General features: G+C 40.2%; 1 protein-coding gene and 2 long non-coding RNA genes across 13 annotated transcripts in view; all 3 read left to right on the top strand.

Moving 5' to 3' along the window:
* Positions 1 to 303: 303 nt before the first annotated feature.
* Positions 304 to 15349, top strand: part of CASK (calcium/calmodulin dependent serine protein kinase) — a 200331-nt gene continuing 185285 nt past the window's right edge. For 6 of the 11 annotated variants that reach the window (XM_062624830.1, XM_062624828.1, XM_062624826.1 and 3 more), the window contains exon 1: positions 305 to 1041. In XM_062624830.1, coding sequence (XP_062480814.1) covers positions 983 to 1041 — 59 coding nt within the window. In that variant the 5' untranslated portion in view covers positions 305 to 982. Of the gene's footprint in view, positions 1042 to 3068; positions 3339 to 15349 lie in introns of all 11 variants that reach the window. The other 5 variants (XM_062624827.1, XM_062624821.1, XM_062624825.1 and 2 more) reach the window with 3 other exon arrangements.
* LOC134166818 (uncharacterized) lies at positions 3345 to 6607 on the top strand. Its single transcript, XR_009966009.1, has 3 exons — positions 3345 to 4177; positions 5275 to 5356; positions 5823 to 6607. It is a non-coding gene; the product is annotated as an uncharacterized LOC134166818 (long non-coding RNA).
* Positions 6639 to 15155, top strand: LOC134166819 (uncharacterized). The gene is made up of 3 exons (XR_009966010.1): positions 6639 to 6870; positions 7555 to 7644; positions 13850 to 15155. It is a non-coding gene; the product is annotated as an uncharacterized LOC134166819 (long non-coding RNA).

The following is a 15349-nucleotide window of genomic DNA, read 5'->3' as shown; positions in this document are numbered from 1 at the left end:
CTGCTCAACGACCGGACGGCGGAGGAAAAGATAAGGACGGTCGGTACCTGAGCCCGGCCCGGCCCGGCCGCACCCTCACACACAGCAACAGCAGCGCCCGCCACCGCGCTGCCAAACCCCACTCCCCGCACATGACGTCACCCCAGTCCACGCCTGCGCACACCGGACCACCCCCCCACCCCCCCCCCAAAACGGGTGGTGGGCGTGGCCCCGCTCGCGGTTCTGGCGGGGCGGGAGGAGGTGGAAGAAAGGGAGCGGAAGCAAACGCAGCCCCCCGCGTGCTCTGCGTGCGTGCGCGCGCGCGCCGTGACGGCCTTGCGTGACGGTGGCGGGGAGCGCGCGCGCGCTCCCGCCCTCCAGTAAAGGCAGCGCCTATCGCGGGCGCTGCCGCTTCTCCTCCTCTTCCAGCCTGGGAGCGTAATCAACGGCCGCGCCTGCAGCTCCCCGCCTCTCCCACTCCCACCATTATCCTCCCTCCCGACGCGCCCCCCCTCTCAGCCCCCGCCCGCTCGGCGAGAGAGCGAGACGGCGCTGCCCGCTCCCCACCGCGCCGATCCCCTCCATGGAGCTGGCGCCGCCCCACTAAGCCGGAGCTGCCCGCCCGCCCGCTGCCGCTGGGGAGTAGCCGGCTGAGAAGGGGAGGGAGGGAGGGAGGGGGGTGGGGGGCGGAGGAAGGTGGGGTCGCGGAGTGTGTGACACGCGCGGGGAGCGGCGGCGGCTGCGGGCCGCGGAAGGAGGAGCGGGGAGTCCCGGCGCGGCCGCGGGAGCCCCCCGGGGCGGGCGGCGGGAGCTGCCGTAGCGGCTGGGATTTACCGTGGTGGTGGCGGTTGGCGCTGACCGGCGGGGGAGCGCGCCGCGCGGCGGGGACCGTGCCCGCGGTCCCCCCTCCCCCCTCCCTCGCCCCTCTCCCTCCTTCTTCCCTCCCCCCCGCTCCCCCACCCCGGGGCCGCCGCCTCTCGGGCTGATCCCCCCGGCCCGGACCATGGCCGACGACGACGTGCTCTTCGAGGACGTGTACGAGCTCTGCGAGGTGATCGGCAAGTGAGTCCCGCGGGTAGCGGGAGGCGGGCAGGGCCGGGCGGAGCGGGGGAGGGGGCGGCGGTGCCCCGGGCCCCTCCCGCCGGGCGCGGGGGCTGAGGGATGCTCTCTCTGCCCGGGACCCACCTGAGTTGCCGCCGGCGGGTCCGTGCGAGCGGCGCCGGGTCCCGGTCGTTCCTGCCTCGGCTGGCGGCGTTGGCACGGCGGGTGTCTCCGCCGCGCTGCCCACCGTCGTTATGACAAGGGAGGCGGAAAGGGGAGAAGTGACCCGGTGTTTCCTCAGCCACCATGATTAACCACCTAACCGTCGCTCAGGCTGGCTGCAGCAAGCGGCAACCACTTCCCACCCCTTTCTTCTCCTCCCCCCTATATCCCATTCCCGGCACACCCATCAAGGATTGCCTATTGGGGAAGGGAAAGGGAAGATATCTCTCCGTAGATCCACCTATTCACTGGGTGTCTGCATGTTGGTGCGCCAGGTGTTGTTTTTTCCTCTCCTATGCTGCATAATAACCAGCTTGTTAGTGGCAGCTCGGGTAGTGCTCGGTTTTCGTCCAGATCTTTCCCTCCACTCTCATTCGTGTGGAAATAGAGATGTGTAAGGCAGTAGGAGTGTTTGGCCTTTTGAGTCTTATTATGCAACTGCTATTAAACCGATGTTCGAGGCTTGCCTCTAGCCTAAGAGTTGAGGTAGTTGCTGGCGTTCCCCAGCTGCCTATTTTGGGTTGCCACTGTTACAGGGTGAATGGAAATGACAGTTTTAAGTCTCAGTCGGTGTAATCGCACCAAGAAAATACAGAGTCCCCCAGATCATATGGTAATAGCGAATTGAAGCTGAACTCTATTCCTGGCCCATTTTTGTGACTGCTTAGTTTCAAAATCCGTTTTTATTTATTTGTTATCATTCACATATTTTCTGTAGCTGTGTCTGTGTTGCAAAATGCACATGAAAGATGTAGCAATATTGTGACTTTGTAATTTTCTGTGTGTTTCTGATTCCAAACCTGAGATTGCTGTGGAAGCCTTAGTAGTGACACCATTCAGTGTGTTTGGAGTTTTTTCTTTCTGACAATTAATTTTATATGACCAATTGTTCACCATGTTTTGATTATAAACAAAGGATTTTTTCTGCATGTATTCTCTTGCCTGCTCTCCACTGGTATGCTTTTCAGTTTATATCAAGTGCTGCCTACTTTCAAAGCTGGGGTTGAAAATATTCTCGGATTAATCTTTCCTGGCGATTATATGAAAATGTGAGTCTTGGACTTGGCAGGTGACTTTGTTGTCAGCAGAAGTTTTGGCACTCAATTCTGTCATTTCACAATGTATTGCTACATCTCTCAACACAACTTTTTAATACATTGAGCTTAAAGGGCCTTGTTTGCTGCCATAGTCGGTAAGCAATTGCTTCAGTGTAATGCTGATTGTTGGTGAGGAGCTTCTGTAGCTCAGAAACAAAACTCAGTTATTAAGCATGTTTTGAGGACAATTTTTGGAACGCTCCTTTTACGAGTGGTTTTATGCTAACCACTGCAGTTCACACACAGTTTTATTCATACCTAATTATTGTTAGAAAGAAGGTGCAGTGATTATGTGTGACCGCATACCCGTTTAGAGAATGGATGATTCACAGGAGTCCAGATGTTTGCACACCTCAAATGGCTTTTTTGTTTTGTGATCTGAGAATTTTGAAGAAAGTGCTCAAAAACTGTGGGTTTGGTATTAGCTGCAGAAGTTCCACATGACATTTTGGTAGTATAGATAGCGTTGTGATGTAACTAGATGTAACAGATAAATACTGAATCACAGTAGCATAATGCCGCCAAGAGTACTGTGGCAAAAACAGGGTGGATCACTGAAAATAGCAGCAGTGATGGTGAGAAGGGCTGATAGCTCGTTGTGATTGCTCAGGCTTTTCCGCACAGATGTCATGTCAGTCCTCCAAAAAAAAAAAGGCAGTTAAAATAAATACACAGTTTCATGAACAGTTGTATAAGGAGTAATTCCTATTTCGTTGCAATACTGTGCAGGTGAATTCCAGGGAACCAGGAATGCAGCACCTTAATTTAGCTTACAGATTTTGGGTACCACCTTGGCAGCCTGGAAGCAACTTGAGGAAAGATGCTGTAAATCTGCTTTCAATTGCTACATATGCATCTTACTAAACCTCTTTCAGTGAAACATCCACTAAATGTCTGCACATTTTTGTGATTTATCATTGATTGATACAGTAATTTAATTCTTGCAAATAGCACATCTGGCCCTGATTTGTGTTTCAGACACATGAAATATTTAACCAGGTAATTTATCTTTCCTGAATAGGTGGTTACCACTGTCATGTAAGGTAGTAAAAGGTATTTTCACAAAGGGTGTGGGAAAGAGATCTTTGCCTGTAAAATAACTGAATATTTAGTCGAAGTTCCCATGCGATTCAGAAGCTAAGTAAGGTGATAGTTTCTTAGCTGACAGTATGCAGTCCAATTTGTTGAGGCATATTCTGATCTTCAGGATAAACTTTGAACACTTTAAAATATAATAAACTGGTAAGACTTCCTTTGTGTAAATGCAGTGATAATAGCTTTTGGTGTGCTGGAGTGTGGAACACTTCCAATATAATCGTATATGAATGAATTGATTGGTGTGACAATGATAAACTGTTTATCGTGTGACATTTAATGTGTTTAGGTTCTGCAAGCATGCATTTTTCATATTGAAAAGAAAGGCCAGGAGGGATAAAGGGAACTTTTAGTTTGTCTCCTTTAGAGAAAAAAAATTAAATAAAAATGAGATCTTCATTTCCATATATTTCCAGTATACCTTTCTGTTGCTGAAAGCTATATGGAGATAAAAATTGGAATAACAATACCAGTTTCTTGTTGAACTTTTAAAGTGGCATTTATGATCCTGTCATTAGTCATGCAGCTTTATTTTTCCAGGTGTGTTATGTTCTGAGTTTACTGTCTTGTCTTCCAACTTGACTGACACAAACGCATTTCAAGCAAGAAGTAAATTGGGATTTCTACACTGGCCTTCAAAAATATGTTAATGTATCTCGGGATAACAGGTGGTGGTGAAAAACACAAACTGGTAGTGATAGAAAACACAGGTGTGCCATTTTTTCCCCTAGACTTTCTTCCAGGTGACTTTGAAGAGGTTATTCCTGTACATTATCATAGAATTGTAGAATAGGGTTGGATAAGTACATAGTCTAAAATATTAAAGCCTTTTGTTATGTCGATCACACCATGCATTTGATTGACAGTTCACAGATAGTCATTCTAAGTGTACTACTTAATTTTTTTATTAACACTTTCTCTGAAAAATGCATTTATTTGTTTATAAAACATAGTAGGTATAGTGTTGAAACGTCTTGGGTATTCATCTGAGGTGAAAACTGGTCATACGAGCTCCACATACACATAGCAAAAGTTTTATATCCTGTAAAGGATTGCAGGCTGCTTAAAATATTCTCCACATTTTTAGTTGTAAATAGTGTGTGATGAAGTTGATAAATGTTTACTCTTGTTAAAAAGGGCATTGATCCCAGTTGAAATCGTTAGTCTTCATATTGTCACTTAAAGTGTAATTTTTGTAATTTTGCCTTCCATTGGTGAATTATATATGAACAATCATTGTGCATAGTAGTAGTGTGGATTTTTTTAGTAGCAAAGTATAATGTGATGATCGGTGCTACTACTATTGTAGTTTTCAGGATGTTTTCTGCAATACATCTGGGATCAGTCTGTTCCTTTGCTGCACTGCATGCTTGAGGATTTTAGTTTGTTTTCATCCCTCCTTCCCCTGTGATAGGATAATTCTCTCTGCTTGGGCTCATCTAGTAAAGAGGAGTTTAAGTGCCTGAAGCCTGCAGGTGTTTCTCTTCAGCAGCCTACTAGCGCTGCTGGAACACTGCGAAAGATGTGCAGGAGGATACAAGGTCTTTAGGCAGGACAGAGGACGGGGTTGTTTTGTATTAAAGTATGAAGGCTTGTATCCTGTTGAAGTTAGGCAAGAGGATGGTGGTTGCAGTTCCATCCTAAGCTCTTGCCTTGACATGGGGATGCTTTATGCTTTAGACTGGGAGTCCTTAGGAAAGAAAGGAGAGAGCTCATGGATTCCTTGCCCAAGGAAAAATGTTTATAATTTGAAGTATTGTGATAACAAAACTATCTAGAAGTATTTTGATGGTTTCAGTGATACTTTCTTTTCATTGTTGCCTTCATTTTCTCTGCACAGGAGTGAGAATAGTGTTCACTATCAAATGTACTTTTTCTGTATACACTGTTGAAATTTTGCATCTCCTGGTGAAGTGATGCAGGTAACTGATGGGTATAATTTTGACAAACCAAATGAAAATGTGAAACAGCTGTGTTATGTCACTGTTTGGAAAGTGGGGAGATGCAAGAGAACTTCTCTGGAACATGGAAAGTGATTTGTCTAGTTTAGCTTTTGAGGGGTTTTTAAGACTGTTTGAAATAGACGAGAATGTTTTATTAGTACACTGGTTTCTGTATTACAGTGTTTAAGTGTAATAGATGATAATGAATATTTGATTTAAGCATGAGGTCATAATGTGCATTGCTTCAGGAAAATAATGTTAGATTGTTTGAAGTATGTAGTTGCTAGAATATCTCCTTAGCTAAGTTGCTCTGCTATGGATTGAAACTTTAATAGTGACTTGTTTATACTTAAGAGGTTCAACTGTGGCTGAACAGCGAATAATATACCTGGTTGCAGACTACAACATTTTAATCAGTACTCTCCATTTCTGTTGCTTTTTCTAGTGCTGTTTTGATAAGCAGCTGCATTCTTACATAAATCCATATGGTGTGAACAAGACCACTGTAATGACTGGGAAGTAGAGCCTTGCTTAAGACAGAGGTTTGAAGGAACTTGATCTAGGAAAATGCAAACTGAGAAAGATCGTGCAAGGGCTTTACAAATACGTTTTTGTGCTTAAACACCTAAGAGAAGGAAGCCGTTGAAGGTAAGAGCAGATGAGCAAATGTGTGTAGATTAGTCCTGAGTAGTTTGAGACTGAAAATTAGAAGATTTCAGGCCAATTTACTTCTGAGATTCTGGAGCAGCTGTCTGTAAAAAGTTGTGGGACAGAAAAAAAAAAGCTACCTTGTCTTGAGGATTTCCAAGAGTTTGATCTTTTTATTAAAATAGTGTGAAACTTTGCTGCCTTCAAGAATGGGGCCTTTATCCCCAATAATCACTTCAATCAAATACAATGCTTGAGATAAAATGCTCTAGGATAAAGAAATATTAGGGAAAGAAAAGACACATTTTATGTCAATAGAAACTCATCTGCTTGGCTCTCTGTCTGATACAGTGGCCTTTTTATAATCTCATACAGATGTCACTACAATGAAAGGCAATGAAGCAGTATTAATCCTAATATGATGTTTCCAAAGATCACTGTTCAGAAACCTGTAGAGCATCATCTAAAGAGTGGTGACTGCAGAATTCTAAGTGGTTGTCCTTAAAAGTAGGTGTTTTATGCCAAATTTGGAGTTGATAAAAATAACTATGAATTGTCCCTTTCCAGTAGTGAGTACTTTTTTTTGTTTTTTTAATAGCGTCTACCGGATACATTAATGTGTGGCCAGGATTGTCATCCCTAGTCGTTTAAAAAGTTAGACTGATCTCTGAAGATAGTGTACCAATCAGTTAATATACCCACAGCAAGAACCTCAAGAAACCCTTTTCTTTTTCTTTGCGTATGTCAGATATGCATGTAAGGGGACACCTAGGCGAGGCATCGAAAGCGTGGGAAGAGAGAACCTTCAATGTAGCTGTAAACTGAACTGTTTTTTAGAGTGTTAGGTTAGTAGCTTCTTATAATAAACTTCTGCTGTATTCAGAGTGAGTTATAGTCTTTCTTGGGAGATGTCTGTTGGGGAAAATAATGCCTCCCTTGTCAGAAAAAGAAGTGCACCACAAGCTTTGGTGTTTCTGTTACAGTAATGTTACTAGTGTTTAAGCCCCATTCTTAGCCAGTATCTTTTTCTGAAATGAAAACAGCTAAATAGTGTTTGGAATAATTTTTGGAGCTTGACCATAAAAGACCTTTGCATCATAGTAAGGGTTTAATTTTTCACTTCAGTTTGTATGAGAAGCAAAGATGTCTTTTTCAGAGAAACAACTAGAAATGTGTTACAGCATAAATTCAGGACTAAAAGGACCAAGAACTATTTCCTAATGTATTCTCAAATGACAGAAGTGACTGTACTTTGGTTAACAAGTGCCTTGTTCTTTTACTTTCGTATCTTTTTGCTAAAATAGTGTGAGCAGGGGTAGCCAGAAAGTTACTATGTACCTTCAGACTTTTATTGCAATATTCAAGGTACAATGGGGCTGTACTTTCCTTCCAGTCTCAGGATGTGTCAGTATTCTTGTATTGTCAATATTTTATCAATTGCTGTATTGACTTTGATGTTTTCAGTTCTTATACACTTACAAAGTTCACTGTGTGCCCCTTAAGTTCTGTGTGTTTTCCTTCCACCGTAGGTTTATAAATAGCATTTGGTTAAATAGATTTTCACGTGGCTCCTTCGCTTGCTTCTTTGGCTACCCAGTGGCATACGTAACTGCTTGCAGGTACTCCAATTTCATTTTTCCTTGACATCCCCATTTTCTAGCTAGATATAAGCAGTTACTCCTAGCATTTAATGCTGAGTACATTTCCTGGGATATGTGAATTAAGAAAGTTGTAAAGAACTTGCTTCTGAACAAAATTTTTAGAAGTAGAAGCTTGGGTGTAAGTGGGCATTTAAACTGGTATAAAATATGTTCTGTTTCAGTTCATTTCTTTAGGAAGCACTTTCAGCTCAGCTGAAAAACTAGTTTTATCTCATTAAAATGTTAGTTCTGCTGTATTTGAGAATGAGAAACAATTTTAAAGTGTTCCTTTTCTAGGAAACACATGGTTCTTGGGTAACTTCATTTAAAGTCACTGTTACCAGGGTTTGGAAGGTAGTTCACATTTCAAAATTTTTGATCCAAAGAGCTCTAGGGGTAGGAGAAAATGTCTTGGCTGAGGCTTTGCAGGTAGAGTGGCCTTTAAGTTATTCAGAACTTTATGAAATCCATCTCTAGATGTCTTCTTATGTGAGTATGTGAAGTATCCATTTATTTTTTGTGCTTTCAGAAGTCATTATGGATTTTCCCAGTATTAAATCTGTCGTCTTTAAAGAGGAAAAAAAATAAAAGCAATCTGTACAAAGGTAGTCCCTCGTTCATTGCTCTTTCAAGAGGGGGAAAAAACCCAAATGCACACAAAATACCAACAAACCAGCAAAACCAAACAAAAACCACAAACCAAAAGAGAAAAGTTCTTAGTATTTCTCCTGAAGAGAAGTTTAACTTGTCCTGACAAGGTCTTCAGCCATGTTTCTCTATCTTCTTTATTCTCCCAGTTTTATTTTGGGGAGAGTGTCTATGAATAAAACCTTTGACTGCTTTCCTGATGTTCGAGCTTGGAGAAGCCAGTCAAAATAGTCTCCTATTACTTTACTTCCACCCTGCTCCGGGGAAATGCTGCAGCTGTTGCTGCAAATGTAGTGGTCAGCTGCCCACTTTTCTCTCTTTTTTTTTTTTTTTTTCTCTTCTCTCTTTTTTTTTTTTCTTCTTTGTCTCCAGATGTTGTTCTGGATACTGAACAGAGGGAAACAGTTCTGAACAGTAGGAAAGCACTGATTTACATTTGGTTAGAGACATTTGTACACCTGTAAGTGGAAGGGACAGTGAGGAAGCAAATGAGGTAATCCTACTTCCCTCTCCAAACCTTCCCTCCACCCCCCTCTTACTGGTTGTGAAAAGGCAATCTAGGGAGTAGGGATGGGGGTAGCCTGAGAAGATTACAAAAAAAAAATAAAAAATGTAGGGAATGATTTATTTTAGTAATAGGATCTTTCCTGCATTGATACTGATCTGACCTAGTAACTTCCTAGAACAGAGCAGATCTTTGTGGAACACTTCAGGTTTGCTAGGGTTGAACTTGAATCTAGCAGGATGAGATAGGTTGGGTTCAGATGGCTTTAGAGAAAACATCTGTTTGGCCAGCACTGGTCTAACTAGAAGGCAGCTAATTGAGGTTAAGGGAATTGAGGTTAAATCCTGCATCTCCATAATCCTGAAGCCTTTTTAAGAATACCATGATTCCAGAGGAATGCAGTATCTACTTATAGCTGGTCTGTAGATTCTGTAAACATGGTAGTATTAGCCTTTCTCTTCTTTTTGCCTCTGTGTGAGGCACTGTGAGCATATGAGTTCAATTATGATGTGAGCTGAATTAAGTTTGCTGCTGCTGGAAGAGGGAGATCTTGCTCTAATTATGTGGTTTCATGCCTTGTGATACCCTTCCTCTATGCCAGCTTTAGTATTCATCTGATCTATATAAGCCAGGTGGACTATGAAAATATTTAGTTGTTGAATGGGTTGTTATTCTGCTGATTTCACTGGCTTGACAAGACCTACAATGCAGTCAGGGCTAGCTCAAGGTAGAAAATTTAGGAATGGAGGGAGAGAAGCATGCAGGACAACTTCCTGCTTCTCACCTTTGACAACAATGAACTACTAAGGCCACATCATATAACGCTTTGTTGTTGCTTTTTGTAAAGCATATTTGGCTTTTTTGTATGTTAAACAGAAGGATAGTTTCCAGGCTCTTTTCTGCAGTAATCCAAAAATAGTAAGGAAAGGGAAAGAGTTTTTTGTTTGCTTTGGTTTTTTTTTGTTTTTTGTTTGTTTGTTTGAAGGAAAAAATAAGTTTTAAATTAACAAAAATTACTCATACACACACAAAAGTCACACTTAGTTGCTTTTATGTTATTAATTTGCTTCTTCCTTCTTTCTATACACATAGACATTCCTCATAATTAAAACTAAGCACTAACTTTGTCAGGACCTCACCTTATTTAGGATTTAAATTGAATACACAATAGAGTCAAATTAAAATTAGGAAGGCAAAGTGTGAATGTGGGATTTGTGTTTTTTGAATGTTTGAACTAAGTCTTTGAAGCATATTAGCTTATGACATGGTTAGATGCTTTTGAAGTGTGCATGTATTTTGTTTGGTCCTTCAGGACTTGAATATTAACAGTTGGATGTACTCTGAACCACAAACATGCTTAACATTTGTGAGTGCTTCTAATTTTTATAGAAGCCAAATCTCACTGTGTTTCTGCTGGTTCTGGTGTGATTGTGTGCAAAAGTAATGATAAGATATTTAGGAAAATTGAAGAAATTCAGAATGTTCCTGAGCTACCTTTTTCTTCAGATTTTGTTTTGCTCTAAACCTAAATCTAAAACGTACTGCATTAGTTAAGAACTTGTTTCAATTAAGATATTTGCTCTCCTTCCTTTTTTTTTAAAAAAAAAAAAAAAGAAAAAGGAAAAGTTCTCTATTAGTATATCTAGATCATTTAGATTTAAAAGTACCAACTTCGGCTTACAGAAAACACTGTTTTTCTTTCTATAACCCCCAAGCGAGAGCTAATCTCTTCTTTAGTGTGTTCCTACAAGTGTCTTAATTCCAGAGCTTTGGCACCAGAGAGATGAAAGCAACAAAAGGGGCTTTCAAACTGAAGGTCAGACAGAACTGTTTTGCTCAGTTACAGCTTAAGATTTTATTTATTATTTATATTTTGGGTTGGTTTGTTTGGTTTTGGGTTGTTTGTTTTTTTTTCCCTCTATGAAAAAATGGTTACCTGTTGGATAGGTTTCTCGGATGTTCAGCCCTTAAGGTTCAATTGTCTTTAAAACATGTTCCTCTGTCTTCTTTATTCTTAAAGTAAACAGGGTGCTTAAAATATCAGGAGCTCTTTCTCTAATCTTAGATCTTGAGTGTGTCCTTTTTTTTTTTTTTTTATTCAGCTGCAGGCACTTCCAATTGGAAAGTATTGAATACTTCATAGCTGTCATTGAGGCAGGATACTTTCTGAACTCTTGCAGACATATTATCTTTCTTGAATTCTTAGTTTTTTAGTTTAAAGTGTTCAAAAGTCTGAATTGTCTGTTTGCTGTGCTGGTTAGGAATGTTTTCAAATAGATTGCTGGCTGTAGAGTTGGTTTTCTTGTGTGTATGAAATAAAATTCTCACAACAGGGACTGGGAATCGGATTTCTTTTTGCTTAGTGAGTATGATCATCGTGGATGTTGCTTTTCCCTTCTTAGTGGTCTGGTGAATATTAAATATTTCCATAAAACAACAGCCAGCAGTGCTGAGAAGAATACCTTTGTTTCTCATGTATTCTGGTGAGTGTTTTTTCAGGTGCTGCGTGTTAGGGAAGGACTTGAATATGTGCCTCCCAGTTTCAGAGTGAGTGTTCCAAGCATTGATGAGAGAGTAGCAGATGCTGCTGCACTGGACATGGACTGACAGTTTGGTTCTGAGAACATGTCACAGTTAGTAGCTTGACAAAATATGTAGCAGAACTGTTGGTTTTGGTGTTTTCCTTAGTTGTGAGATACTGAGCTATTTGTTGCTGTTGAGACAGAACTTTTCATTATGTGATGATCCTTTTCTTTTAGAATTAAATAGCAAACCCAGAAGTGTGTAGCATTTTAGAGGATTCTCAGGAGGCAGTTTAGCAAAAATCTGAGATCACTTTGTGAAACTTTTGTGATTCTTTCCCTGAATATTTGCTATTTTTCAGAATAGAACTTAGTTTCCTATACTAATAATGTATTTTTTTAAAAAAACTAGGTGTTGCAGAAGACTAAGAGGTGTGAATTCTTTTCCTGCAACTGAGCCTGTACCAGATTTTTCAGTATTCATTAGGGTTGCAAAGCTGAGCAAAAGCATGAGAATAATGCATTCGTGAAATGTGGTTTCAGATACATGATTGGAACACTCAGAAATCAGTGGTGACTTCTGAGTACATTGATACATGATAGATTTAAATGTGCATCTTTTCTTGAAAGCTGCTTAAAAATGTTTTTTTTCTGATATGTGCTGAAGATTGATCTGTGAAGTCCTTGTGTTTGAAAGTGAAGTCTTACTGTGGTTTATACCTTTTCTTTCTAGTGGGTTTCCTTTTTTTTTTTTCTGTATTGTCACTGTTCAAGGAAAAGGAAAAAGAGAAAGCCAACTTGAAATGTTTACTGTTTGAACAAGGCTGTAAGAATTATTCAGTACTTTCCTTTTAATTTAAGTTTTACTCTCAACTGATAGCTTGAGACTTTGCTGCCATCTCTAGTTTCTTGATGAAATTTATCTTGAGCTGCTATTTGGTTCTACATTTTCATCTGTACTCTTAAAATGACAAATTTTGGCTGGATTTCATTACTGATTACAGCAGTTACAAGAATTTGTTTTGTAAAGCCTGTGTCAGTGAAAGAGAGCTGTGTGATGTTTATTTTCTTTAGAAAAAATTGTGGAGTTTCTGTAAAGAGAAGTATCTTGTATTCCTCCTTGCCTCATCTTCAGATACAGCTGTAGTTAATGAGCAAACTTTCAGTACTTTTTCCTTTCATTTTGGCTGCTAAAATTTGCATGTGGCACTCCTGTTACTGTTCTTGCTATGGTACAGTACCTTACATTTTTGATCTTAGTTTACTTTCTGTAATCTTAAGAGCTGTTTCAGAAAGATTAAAGTTTGGGTTTAAAAATTAATATACTGTTCTGTATCAGTTCTATGCATATTTATATATTTTGGAAAAAAAAAAGCTTTGTTCATCTTATTCCTTCCTACACCCTTGAGTGTTTTCAGAATAACTTGAAGGAAAGATTATACTGGATCTGACTCTGCGTTCTGTGTTGCTTGGTTAATGAACACAGAACAGTTTTGTTTTCTGCTAGTCTCTTCTGTACCAATATTTTACTTCCAATTTGAGTGTCAATATTCCTTAATGCTTTTTAAGTGTTCCTCTGCCAGTTTTCATTATTTTAGTATTTCTTTTATAATATAAAGCTCCTTGGTATCTCTGCCAAAACTTCTTTCTGTACTTGCTAGTCTACACTGTACTTGCTGGTCTACAGTGAGATCTCGTTTAGTTTTCTTTAGAGTCACTGGCCTCCCAGCACACTGTAGGAAGTTTATTAATTAGAATTTTTCTCCCATGGAAACTGGCTTGCTTTAGAATTGAACTGCAATTTGGGTTTCTGAAATCAAACTAACAAGTTTCCCTAGTGCTTATAGTTACAAGAACCTTTGAGAGAAGTGTCATTATGGTTTTATCTTTGAATTTGCAGCTACCTGCCGACAGTACTGTTGCAACCTGCATTGTTTTCCTTAGAGGGAGTGGTACACAGTAACCTGTTCTGTTACTGTCTCTTGAAAGTCCTCATGGCAGTTCAGGTACTTGGTATGTGATGTGTCTTTCCCACCCACCCCCCCCCCCCCCATACTTGTAAAAGCTTTAGGGGAAACAGCTTTTCTTTTAGCAGGTCGACTTTGCCTCTGCAGCATGGAAAAAGTAAAGTTTGTTGCTTCACTGCTTCTGCATAGAATTGAAGAGAGAGCTAGTTCTCCACACTCAAATTGTATCCTGGTGAGCATGTGTGGAAGAAATAAATTTACCTCATCTTTTCTTACTGGGGGAATAAGATCTTGGCCACCTTGTTTGCACAACCGTGCTCCCCTACCTAATCGCTTTTGGGGAAAAGAAGGATTTTCTAGCACACAAGCATGTTTTACACCTAATAAGTACAAGCCTGCATCAGTCATTCCTGTGTACTGTAACTAGCAAAACCATTTTTTTTATATTTATCACGATTTTCTAGTATCTAATCTCATGGCTTTGGCAGGGAATGGTCCTCAAAGAATGATTAAAAAATGTTTCTCTTTTTCTCCCTGCTAAGCTGCTGCTGTTTTACAGGATAGCACTTGAAATCTCAGGAAATGGAAACTTGAATGCTTAACGCCCCTGTTCAAAGTCCTGGTTACTTTCAGAAATATAAGCCTCCAAGAGAAAGGAGGAAGTCATATCTCCCAAGTCTGGAACTGTAACATATCTTCTGCAGAAGTGTATGTGTTCTGTGGAAAATGTTACTCCAGTAAGCTCATTTGAAGGGGGGTGATCGTCCCTGTTACTGAACAAGAGATGATATCAACACTATATTATCATCTTTATCCACATGTAAGTGTGCTGGTGGTAAAAGTCTTCATTTTTTTTTCCCCTATTCTCCTTCACTTCTAGTAAAAATAAATATGGTCTTCCATCCTATCAGCTGGAATGATATTTGAAAATTTCTTAAAACCTTTGGAAGGTATGTTGTTCTTTAATGACATGTAAAAATCTCTTGGTCAGCATTCTCTGGAGTGGCTCAAATGCACAGAGGTGTGCTAAGTCCAAATTCACACTTGACCAATTGCTCATTAAGTGCTTTTCTTTTTTGGAGTTAAGACCCTGTGAGACATGCAAAAAACCTGTATTCTTTTCTACTTTAATGGATATGAGCTGAGTTGTTGTAGTCAGTATCTTTCTCAGGAGCAAATTTTTGGTCCTGGCATACTTAATGCATATAGGAGAAATGGGAAAGTACACACTATTGATCTAATGTGAAAGTATTTGTTTTATTTGTTTGTTTTTCCAGTTGTTTCAGATGTTGTCTACATTCTCAGTCCTATTTCTCAGTAAAGCATGCGTAACCTGTTACTTCCTCTTTTCCAAGAGGTTAAGTGGGAAGGGCTATCACTCGGTATTAACAAGTTAGTAATCAACAAAAAAAATATGGTGATATGGTTTGGAATGATCCAGTACCCAAAACTGTCAGTGTATTTACTAATGTTTGGTTCCATTCAGAGCAGGCTGAAAAAACATGTTAAGCTTCTCAGTATTATGTTGGAGGTGACTTCCTAATTAAAATAGATTAGCATGTGCTCTTTCATCAGTCAAAATGGTTTCTCAATTTACATACTTCAAAAAAATCTGTCTAGTAGTAGAAGATGCTGACTGTAGTCAGACGCTTGTCATAAAGACAGTTTATTTAAGTCATAGACCATGTTGGTCTACGTAAACAGTTTGTAATGTTTATGTAGTATATGAAAATCATACAGATTTACATAGATAATTCTGTAAAATGGGAATTATTTGCTTGTGAGGAAGCTGACAGCAAGTAGTAGAACATGTTCGCAATGTTGATATTGCAGAACAAATTGCCTTGTCCAGAAAAGAGTTTCTGTGCAAGTGTTCACTTTCAAAGATTTTTACATTTCATAGTAAAATGCATATAATGAAGTCCTAAAAAAATTTGTCAAGTAGTGTTTCTTTATGTGTGTTACTCTCCTCCTTGTCAGTTCACATTCTTACTGCTCTGTGGCCTAAACTAGGCTGGAAAAAATACCCAACCCAGGACTAA

The sequence above is a fragment of the Pezoporus occidentalis genome, unplaced genomic scaffold, assembly GCF_034315485.1.
Source record: "Pezoporus occidentalis ecotype Australia unplaced genomic scaffold, CSIRO_AGI_Poc_V1 ctg272, whole genome shotgun sequence".
NCBI lineage: Eukaryota > Metazoa > Chordata > Aves > Psittaciformes > Psittacidae > Pezoporus > Pezoporus occidentalis.
Note: the sequence above shows the minus strand (reverse complement) of the source record. Positions and strands in the feature narration are given on the sequence as shown.